Below are 12,030 nucleotides of genomic sequence, written 5' to 3'. Positions count from 1 at the left end.
TGAATGGGACTCTTGGCGCATTGAATAGATGTAGGAACATGTGGCTGGGTTTGTTGTATCAGAGATTCTTATGTTGGCTTGACAGTCTCAATTATGAGACATATTTATTACATTGTTGGCTATATTAGCTTCTTTTCAGATGTATTAGAGTTTACAATAGATTTAAATTAACTTTAAGATCCAGATTAATAAAGCTGAGTTTACACTTACATTGAGCCATATTTTGGTGATCCATGATTTGTTAAATCAAATAGTATCTTATTAAAATGTTAGTTCAATAGCAATATCATGCTAAGTCACAAATCTGGGTTTACACATCATAGTGGTTATGCTCCCATAACATGCTAAGACAAAAGTAAGCAGCTACACTCTGGTTTAGTATAACATACAAATTAGAACATTCTGTAGATATATCATTTTATCTATATTTCTACTCTAACACAATAATGCCAAACCATATTGATTATTCATAGTTATTTATGAAAAAGGAATTTATATCTCTTTATATATTGCTGATTTTTTAGTAAATCTGCTGGGTGAAATTCCTGGGAATTGGAGTTGAAAAACAAATTTTAAGTGCCTAGTTTAAATAATGTAAATATGAATAAAAAACAAAATATATTTATTGCTGATAGCCATGATTGAATATATTGTGTTAAACTATAATGTGGTTTATGTTAAACCATAAAGTGACTTAACACTTATTATTAGACTTATGACTGACATAGACTTAAGAATAATTCAGATTTAAAACTGGCAGAAAAGTTATGCCCTTCTCATAACAAAAATTAATATCTATTAAGATATATTTATGCTATAGGAAACAAATAAGTTAGATTGTTGAAGTTTGATATTGATTACATTATATTTATGCAAATTCATTTGTCTTTGTGTGTTTATAAAAATAAAAGTAAACTAAATGCCAATGTGATAAGCATAAGGAACTGATATGTAGTTGAATGAAATTGAGAAGAATTCTATTAGTTTCTCTCTGTTTTTCTAAGCTGGGTGAGACTGCAAAGGGCCAGTCTTCTTTTTCTACTTTTCCCATTTCCACTTTTGTGTGAAATGCAAGGAGACATTTGTCATGCTAGAGACTTGGCAAAGTTTCATTCTTTGTTCTCAGCATTTTGAGTCAGAGGTAAACATGTTGTAAGAGTATAGTCATTTAAAGGGAATGGGATCTATCTACTAGTAATATTAGTGATAATGTGTACAAAAGAGATCTTTAAGTATCTCCCTTCAGTGAGTGTTATTGGGAGGACATGAATTATAGCCAGAGATAAAGCCCTTTTAAATTTCAGAAATGTTATGTGACTAAATCAGACATGTCAAACTTGCGATGTCACATGATGTCGCACAACATATCAGAGCTTTTTCACCATTGCCAGCAATGGGGTGGGTGTAGTTTCCCAATGATGTGTCCGGCTCGCAGCTTGGCAGTTTGACACCCCTGGTAAAGTATCTGGCTGGTTGGAGAAAGTGTGCAGAGTGATTCAAAAAGAAGTTTCTAGGTAGAACGGATAAGTCTGCTTGAAGCTCTAAATCAATGCCCTGTTATTTAAGATCAGCTAGTGCAGAGGTTCTCAACCTTTTGGGCACCAGGGACCGGTTAGATGGAGAGAGGTTTTTCTGTAGACTGGGGGGGGGGAGGTTGTGTGTGCTGCCTGCATCCTGCAGATGGGACTTTGCTTGTTTGTGCAGCCCCATTGCTGGCATACCATGGCCAGTCCACAGACCGGAGGTTGGGGACCCCTTAGCTAGTGCATGATCATAGCCCATCAGGGTGATGGCTGGCTCTGAAAAGCCATCAAACTGCAGTTTGGCATGTATTGTCTGGAATCAGGAAGACTGAAAACTGGCTGAAAAAAGGGTGAGCTTAAGCCAATAGAAAAAAATGAAAATCCAGGCACAAGTTTCTATTTTGAGTAGGCCAGCTTCACAATGAACTGCCATCTTCTGAACATAGCAAGATATTTCAAAAAAATAGATCTCAAAAACCTGTACTGAACTCTTTCAAGAGAAAGGAATGACCTTTCTCCTGAAGGTCCAGCTGAACTCCAAAAAGGAGATGGGCTTGGATCTTATCTGAGAAAACTTTAATCACTGCAAATATATGCTGAGGTCTTTTGGAGAAATAGCAAGATTGTAGAGATAAGTGTTTTTTTTACATTTAGGGTAAGGTAATTTACAGCTTCCTAGGGCATGGAAAACAATCCCCAGAGATTTAACAATATTTGTCTCAATCTGCTATGATGGCAGCAAATCTCAAGCTGTGTTCTTATTTGGGTGTTAAGAAACTGAACTTGGAACTTTCTCTGGCAAAACTATTGTTCTAGAATTGAGTTTTGGTCTTTTCTCCAAGATCAGGGCATGATTATAAACCAGTGGCCATGACTGCAAAGTGTCAGCTCTCCACATCACTGAAGCCTTGGGATAGGGGTTGATAACTGGTTTTCGAAGCCATGAAAATTCACCATATAGAATTTAACAGGCAGAAATTAAAAACCAAGAATAGCTTAACTACTCTGAATTTTAATTGTTCTAGAATTGTTCACAGAATGTTACAGCAGTGATGAAGATCTGGCAGAACAGCTACTTATTTATTCCTGTGAAGCATGGGGTGGGAACAGTTGTCTAGAACTTGCTGTAGAAGCTAAGGATCAACAATTCATTGCTCAGCCAGGAGTCCAGGTAAAATAGCAGAGATAAGAATATATAACCTATTTACAGATTTTATTTGCTGAAAAGAATATACTGCAATCCTATATCCATTAATCTTGCAGTTAGTACTGTTGAAATGAGTGAGATTTAATTATGTACATATTAAATATAGGATTGTATAGTAAATATCATATACCTTGCTCATGTTGTCAATGTTAATTTCATTCATGGAAAATATTTGTATGTGAAATAGCTCTTTTGTTATGGAGAAAAATGATTTCTGTTAGAATTAATTAGGAATTCAGAAATTTGTCATTCCTTTCTTCCCAAATTTAAATGCAGAGAAGCCATGTATTTGAAAAAGCCACATGTCTGAGATTTGGAACAGGAAAATAATAATCAGGAAACAGGCTAAGTGAAGAACACATTGTATCTTCCAACTTCTACTTGCTATCACAAAATCAGCTTTTTCAAATGGTTTACTTCATCTGCAGAAAATGTGCAGCATTAATATCTCATTATTGAATTAAAATTATTCAATAAAAGAAGCTTTACATCTAATAAAATATGTCCATAATTATTTGGAAAGTATTTTTAAAACTTTCATTTTAGAGTTATAGAATATAAACATTGGAAGGGACCTTAGAGATTATCTGGTCCAATCTAGTGTCCTGTTCATTAATCATGCCCTATGTGCTTCTGTATAAATATTACTAGAGAGTCTACCACCTCCTGCCCATTCCATTACAATCAGGAAATTCTTCCCAATATCTAGCTAAATGTACCTGCTTGCAATTTAAATCCACTATTTCTTATTTTATCTTCTGGAATAACACTGAAAACATATACTTCATGAAATATTCAATTGCAAGAAAATAGCTATCATGTTTCCCTGCACTCTTCTTTCCTCCTAGTTGAATATATTCAATGTCTTTAGCTAATAACTTTTCTTCTCGGGCCCCTTATTATTTTGGTTGCTGTCTTCTGGTCTCATTCAATTTGTCAATATCCTTCCTAAAATGCATTGCTCAGTCTGGGTGCAATATTATTAGATGCTGTTTGAAAATTACAGAATAAAAAGGAAGAATGCCTTGTGTGTTCAGGGTCAATATGCATTGTTGGATTCCATTAGCTAATTTTGCAGCTACATCACACCAATTGACTCATAATTGTGATCCTCTAAGATAACTCAGAACTTTCTGCATGCACTACTATATGTATGGTCTCTCCTATCAAATATTTGATTGGATTTTTTATTTTTTATTTTTCCTACCTTATATATAAATTTGAGGGTTATATTTTCCATTCCCTCATTTAAGTAATTTATTAACACATGAATAGCACAATTGGTTTTAATCCTATGCTATTCAACCACAATCAGATTATGGGTGGTTATCTAAATTCATTTAAATACTTTTTAAAATTATTGTTCCCTATTGTCTAGTATCGAATCTAAGAACATATTTTTAGGGTCTTCATAAAAATAGATATTCAGTAATAAGCAAGATGGGAGAAACCTGGATTTACTCTTTTCTCATGTTTATCCTAAATTTCAGTAAGTTACTTAATATTGCATAGTCTCTTAACAGTTTACTTTGTGTACATAAATCCAAATAAATCTGTGCAGTCTCTCCAGAATACCTCTCCCTCCCATAGAAATGATGGAATCATAAGTAGAACATAGAATAACAAGGTTGGAAGGGATCTTGGAGGTCTTCTAATCCAACACCCTGCTTGAGTAGGGAACCATACTGTATACCATTCTGGACAAATGGTTGTCCAATCTTTTCTTGAAAACATCAGTGATGGAACACCCACAATTTTTGGAGGCAAGCCATTCCACTGATTAATTGTTCTCACTCAGGAAATTTCTCCTTAGTTCTAGGTTGAAGGTCTTTAATGATCTTTCATTCATTATTTCTGATGCTTTGGAAAATAAGTAGACTCCCTCTTTTTTGTGAGAGCCCCATAAGTACTGGAAGACTGCTATTATGTCACCCTAGTCTTTCTCTTTGTTAGACATAATTTATTCTGAAATTCATTTTAAAGAGCTGAAACTGAAAGTCAAAGCTAGACTACTTTGTTCTTCTGAATCCTGTAAATACTTGAATTTAATTCTTGGTCTTTTATTAGACCTTATATAATTTGTTACTTATCTGTATCAATTATTTAAGAGAGAGAGAGAGAGAGAGAGAGAGAGAGAGAGAGAGAGAGAGAGAGAGAGAGAGAGAGAGAGAGAGAGAGAGAGACCTAGAGACAGACAGACCTAGAGACAGACAGACCTAGAGATAGACAGATAGTCAGCTGGTTTGGTCTACTTGCTAAGGCACCACAGTAGAAACCAGGAGATTGTGACTTCTAGTCCCACCTTAAGCATGAAAGCTTGCTGGGTGATTTACTTACTCAACCCACTTCGCAGGGCTGTTATAAGGAAAATAGGAGGAGGAAAGAATTATATGTATGTTTGCCACCTTGAATTATTTATAAAGTAATAAGGGTGGGATTAAAAATCTAATAAATAAATAAAATAATAAAAATACTTTATTTTCAAGAAAAATCTGTATAACATAAAGGTAAAGGTTTCCCTGTTCAGTCGTGTCCAACTCTAGGAGTAGTATTCATCTCTGTTTCTTAGCAAGGGAACCAGTCTTGTCTGAAGTCACTTCTGTGGTCATGTGGCCAGAATGATTATACTCTGAGGTGCATGGAATGCTGTACCTTCCCACTGAAGTGGTAACTATTTATCTACTTGCATTTGCATGCTTTCGAACTGCTAGGGTGGCAGGAGCTGGGGCAAGTAACAGGAGCTCAGGATCTTGAATCTGGGCTGTTAGTTTTTCAGCTGACAAGCTCAGCTTCGTTAACCACTGAGCCATTGCACTCAGTGATTTAAAATACAAAATTTAGTCTTGGTAGAATATGCATTTTTACTATTGTAATTTTTCCTCTTTTTTCTGTTTCTTTTTTCAATGTTTTCAATCTTGATTACTGCTTAAGGTAGGACTAAAACTTACTGTATCCTGGTTTTTATCCTGGTGCCTTAGCCAGTATAGTTTAGTGGTTAAGGCATCAAGCTAAACACCAGGAGACTGTGAGCTCTAGTTACATCTTAGACACAAAATCAGCTAGGTGACTGTGGGTCAGACACTTTCTTTCAGATTTATGAAAGAAGCAATGGCTTCTTGAAACCTTGTCAAGAAAACTGCAGCGACAAGTTGAGGCAGTCATAATTCTTCCTAACCAAGACAAATTTAGTTTCTTTAATCTAGAAACGTCTGTTATACATTTCCAAGTTCATAAATAATTATTCAGGAATATATTTTTGTTGTTTTTTATTGAAAACATTCCTAAATATTTCACTTTTTAGCAGCAATTTTAAACCTAGTAGGTATACATTTTTTTAAAAAATATTTATCAAAGTTAGAGACCAGCCATCTCACTCTCAAAGAGACTCTGGGTGGTGAAAATTGCTTTTCTCAACTTCCCCGTTGGCATCGGAGTTTTTTCTTTCTTGATTTGATAGTCTGACACAGAACCATATCGTTTTATATGTTACATCAACATAATTGAAGAGACTGTAGACTGAGCAATTATTTTTTGCAGCTAATTTGACTAATAAGATTTTATGTTTTTGACATATTTGTCATATTTAACAAAACAATTCTAGTTCTTGATTTATTACCATCTATCTCTTAGGAGAGAATCAGAAATTTCTTCTTCAGATCCTACAGCTTAGGTGTCCCCAATCCTCTGTCTGCTATTGGTCTGTGGTTTGTTGGAAACCAGGCCGCTCAAATGGCAAGCAAGTGTGCAAAGCTCATGTGAGGAATTAGGTTGAACGAACCAAACTATCTTCTTCCTTCCTGCTGCCACTGCAGTTGACAGAGGTGGAAAGGTTGGGGACTGTTGCTATAGCTGCAGCTGCTTTTTGTTCAGGAGTCCAAAAACATCATCAATGAGGAAATTATTTTGAAATTAAGATTCAGAAATCTATTCTGAAGCTTTAAGGAAAAAGAGCTTTTGCTAATAATTGATTCCTTTTACACTATTACATTCCTTAATGTGTCTATCCCCTCTCCAGATTTTCTTGTTTTTTCTAAGGCTTCTTGAAATTATTGCCCTCTGCAAATGTTTCCAGTATCTAATTCAAGAGTTCCTCAGCTGTCTGATACCCAGACAGAAATTTAATTGCTTCATTTCTAGTATCTTTATCTTCTCTTCCAGAAAGGCAGTCTGCTTTCACTTGCAGCATGTGTGGGGGAGTGTGTCTTACCTCAACTGAAAATGGCATGTTGAAAGTGTTGCTTATTTCCCAGCTCAACATTTTCAGCTATTATCAATTGTTTATTTGGTATGAATTCTTCTACAATTAGTTAAAATATCAAAATGTCCAGGAGAAGTGCATTGCAAAAGAACCTGAAAGGATCAGAACATGCATGAAAAAGACAGAAATAATTAGCATCATTGTACTACAAGAAATGATGGGATTTCTAGTATGTACATTTTTATTTAAATACATTTTTAAGAACTTGTAGTGCATGTAGTTCTTGTTCTCAAAGAGTAGATAAATAATGGCACATCCTCTCCAAATCATGAGAATAGTTTTATTTTCCATGTTCCTCAGATGAACAAAAGAAAAAACTTCCCTTTTGATCTCCCTCAACAAACTCCAGTTCATTTGAATAAATGTCTAGAAATTGTCCCCTGAAATTGCTTTTAAAAAAGTATTACTTCTAACATTCTGCCTTCCATTACATATATATGCATTTTCTTTTTTTTATTGAAAAGTTTTACAATACATTTTTTTAAAAAAACAAAACCCCTCCCAACCCCCTCCCCTCTCCCCAACCCTCCCCAACACCTCCCTCCCCTCCCCCTCCCCCCTCCCCGACTTCCCAGAGCTCAATACAGGGTATAAATATACAAACAATCATAGTCTACCTTATGCAAACAACAATAAAATACTAAATCTATCGCACTTTAACTCTTGTAAACTAACTACAAGCAATTTAAATATCACATCAATACTTATTCAAATACTAAATGAAGCTTTTTAGTCCCATATTTATTCTGGATATAATCAATCCATCTTCTCCACTCCACAATATATCTCTGTTGCGACTGGTCTTTCAAATACGCTGAGATCTTTGCCATTTCCGCCAGGTTGGAAACTTTTAAAGTCCATTCTTCTATAGTCGGCAGTTCTTCCTTCTTCCAATATTGCGCTACTAAAAGTCTCGCTGCCGTAATTAAGTTCAACATCAGCTTAGTGTCCACAACAGTAGTATCAGTAATAATGCCCAGTAAAAACAATTGTGGACAAAACTTTATCCTTTTCTTAAATATCTTTTGCATGTTCCACCAAATTTTAATCCAAAAAGCTTTAACCTTTTTACAGGTCCACCATATATGAAAATACGTTGCATCTTCACTGCCACACCTCCAACATTTGGGCTGGCAGTTTGGATACATACTTGCTAATTTTTTAGGATCTAAATGCCACCTATAAAACATTTTATAAAAGTTCTCTCTTAAGTTCTGAGCCTGGGTAAACTTTACATTTCTCACCCAAATCTTTTCCCAAGTATCCATTGTAATGACTTCTTGAAAATTCTGAGCCCACTTTATCATACAGTCTTTAACAAGTTCTGTCTCTGAATCAATTTCTATCAATGCAAGATATATCCTTTTAATATGTGCTTGACCTTGATCTCTAATTTGCTTTACCAAATTTTCATCAATCGTTGAAAAACCAATTTTCTGGTCTTCCTTCCACCTGGCCTGTAATTGCCCATACTGAAACCAAGTTTGTACAATCTTTTCTTCTCTTAAAATATTATATGGCTTTAATTGCCATACATTCCTTTCCAAACTTAAAATTTCCTTATATGTAGTCACATCATGTTTAAACCCAACACTTATATTTTCTGTTGCGTGTTTCGGTATTGCCCATATAGGTATCTTATAATTCAACTTGTGTCTATACTTTTTCCAAACTCGCAACAGAGCATGCCTTAAAATATGTACCTTAAACACATTATCCACCTTCTTATCATACAATAAATATATGCATTTTCTAAATGAGAAAAAATGTTGAGAATAATTTTATATGCAAATCTGTGTAGGTTTAATTGATTAGTTAAAATGTATATAAATCAACTGGTGTTTAAAAAATTAAGTCGTAATCACTGTGTTTCTCCATCTGGCACTGGTGGATGAGAATTTGTCTTACTGCTCCTCGCACCTGTTCAGGGCTCAGGTCTATTGTTTATGCCAGGGCAAACGTTCCCAATATAAGATCAATCTTTTACCTTCGCTAATCTTACAATTTATAATTCAAAACATGCAAATGAGCTGTCTGGCACAGGCTGAGGGGTTTTAATTTTTATTAGGCTTTAGTTTTAAATTTCGGGGACTATATTTAATTAATTGTTTTAATCTGATTTTAATTTTTGCATGTTTGTTTTAATCTTCCCTGTACACCGCCCTGAGTCCTCCGGGAATAGGGCGGTATATAAATTTAATAAAATAAATAAATAAATAAAAATAAAAATAAGCTATATATTTGGCTGTTAGTCTGCTTAATTTCAATAGTAGAATTCTACAGAAACTATTCAGAGCATTGTATACATACCACTGTACTACTATTGAAAATTTAGGGCATTTGACTAGATCAGGGATATAAAGCCCAAATGATTTCATAATTCTATCTTTCAGAATTTTCTTTCCAAACAATGGTATGGGGAAATTTCCAGAGACACCAAAAATTGGAAGATCATTCTGTGCCTTTTCCTTTTCCCTTTAATAGGGTGTGGCTTCATTTCCTTCAGGTAAAAAAAATGTCTTTTATTGTGAAGTACTTTTTGCATATGTGAGCGAATGTAATTGTAAATTGTTTTGATTTATTTAATTTATATACTGCCTTTATAATTTTTTGTAAACAACTTGAGAGGTTGAACATATCTAGTACACATTATTATTTTCCCCACAATAACTCTGTGAGGTGAGTTGGGGCTGAGAATGTGTGACTGGCCCAAGATCACCAAACTGTCTTCCATGGCTAAGAGGAGACTAGAACTCACAGTATCCCAGTTTCTAGCCTCTTGCCTTAACCAGTAGACCAACCTAACTCTCACTTTTATGGTTTATTACCCTTAGGAAAAAACAGATGTAGTTGCTTAGAAAATAAGTTTACAATTCTTGAAAATGTTATTTGGTTATTATATTAGCTTATTTTATTATTATTATTATTATTATTATTATTATTATTATTATTATTATTATTATTATTATATCATTATTATTATTATTATTGCAATATATTTTATTATAATATTTATAATAACTATAATACTATAAGAAGAACCCAGATGCAAAGTAGGAGATATAGGAAGCAAACCAGGGTCAGCCAAGAAGAACTTAAATGCTTATACAGGCCATCCAACCAAGCAGAACAAATAGATGAACTTTTTGCTAATCAGCTAATGTATGTAGGAAACATACCACAGTAGTAATAGGGAACTTTAACTACCCTGACATCAACTGGGAGACAAACTGCAACAAATGGGAAATCAAACAGATTCCTGAGCAACCTAGCTGACAATTTCATTACCCAAAAGGTAGAGGTGGCAACTAGAGGGACAGCTATACTAGACCTAATTCTTATCAACAGAGAAGTGATAGAGGGTATTGAAGTTACAGGAACCTTAGGGGAAAGTGACCTTGTCATATTAGAATTCAATATAAAACAGACACAAGCAACAGAACATAATCAAACCAGTGTTTCAGATTTTTAAAAAGCTGATTTTAACAAATTCTGAGATAGCTTGGGAAGATCCCATGGGTGAAAATCTTAAAGTGAAAATCAAATCAAGAAGCATGGGAAACTCTGAAAACAACAATTATAAATGCCCAGTCTAGTTCAATACCACTAAAAAAGTAAAATAAGAAAACCAAGAAAAAATAGCATGGTTGCATAAAGAATTCTCAGGCCAACTAAGAGGGGGGGAAAAGGACAAGTACAAAATATGGAAAGACAGACACGTAACTAAGGCAGAATACCAACAAAGAGCCTGAACCTGCAAAGACAAAGTTAGGAAAGCCAAAGCTTTGAATGAAGTAAGACTTGCAACAAATGTCAAAAACAATAAATGAAACATTTATTCAAGAAAAAAATCAAAGAAACAACTAACAGGAGATGGCAAAGAAGTAAAAGGCAGTAGAGAGAAAGCAGAACTGCTTAATTCATACTTTGCATTGGTCTTCACACAAAAAGAAAACATTACTCAACTTATCAAAAATAGAACCATAAATGACAGGTTAGGAATGCAAATTAAAATATGCAAAAGGAAGATAAGGAAACACCTGTCAGCTCTGGACGGATTCAAATCACCAGGTCCTGACAGACTACATCCCAGAATTCTGAAGAAACTGGCAAATGTGATTTCAGAACCACTACCTAAGGACTGGAAAAGAGCTGATGTGGTCCCCATCTTCAAAAAAGGGGAAAAACAGATCCAGGAAAATACAGGCCAATGAACCTGACATCAATATCTGGGAAGATTTGGGAAAGATAATCAAGCAACAGATCTGTGAACACCTAGAAGCAAAGGTTATAATCAGAAGCCAACATGGATTTGTCAAAAACAGATCATGCCAAACAAATCTTACTTCATTCTTCGACAAAGTGTAGATCAGTGAAATGCTGTGGACATCATATACTTAGATTTCAGTATTTCATAAAGTAGACCACAACCTACTTCTCACCAAGCTAGTAAAATGTGGGATAGACAGCACCACCACCAGGTGAGTTTGTAACTAGCTGACAAATGGTACTCAATGTATAGTTTCTTAATGCCAGTAACTGTGAGAGGGATCTTCGAGTCTTAGTGGACAGTCACTTAAATATGAGCTAACAGTGTGCGGAGGCAGCAAAAAAAAATCAATGCAATCCTAGGCTGCATTAATAGAGGAATAGAATCAAAATCATGTGAAGTTCTATTACCACTTTACAAATCCTTAGTAATACTACACTTGGAATCCAGTTCTGGTCACCACAATATAAAAAATATGTTGAGTCTGAAAAGAGTGCAGAGAAGAGCAACAGAAATGATTAAGGGGCTGGAAGCTAACATACCTTTGTATATGTTAACAGGAATTGGGTAAGTCTAGTCTAATAAAAATGAAATCTAGGGGTGACATGATAGCACTATTCCAATATTTGATGGGGTCCTATAAAGGTGAGGGGAGTCAAACTATTTTCCAAAGCATCAAAAGGCAAGACAAGAGACAATGGTTGGAAATTAACCAAGGAGAGAGCAACCTAGAATTAAGAAGAAATTGCCTAACAGTAATCACAATCAATCA

General features: G+C 34.8%; 1 protein-coding gene across 1 annotated transcript in view; it reads left to right on the top strand.

The window, feature by feature from the left end:
- The window catches only part of TRPM8 (transient receptor potential cation channel subfamily M member 8), a gene marked incomplete at its 3' end in the record, with an annotated part of 276,625 nt that overhangs the window by 197,801 nt on the left and 66,794 nt on the right, over nucleotides 1-12,030 (top strand). The window contains exons 14-15 of the mRNA XM_081341953.1: nucleotides 2,549-2,694; nucleotides 9,382-9,494. Coding sequence (XP_081198079.1) covers nucleotides 2,549-2,694; nucleotides 9,382-9,494 — 259 coding nt within the window. The remainder of the gene's footprint in view (nucleotides 1-2,548; nucleotides 2,695-9,381; nucleotides 9,495-12,030) is intronic.

Source organism: Vipera berus (assembly GCF_964194415.1).
Source record: "Vipera berus genome assembly, chromosome: 1".
Lineage (NCBI taxonomy): Eukaryota > Metazoa > Chordata > Lepidosauria > Squamata > Viperidae > Vipera > Vipera berus.
The sequence above is the reverse complement of the archived record's forward strand: the minus strand, read 5'-3'. Positions and strand labels throughout refer to the sequence as shown.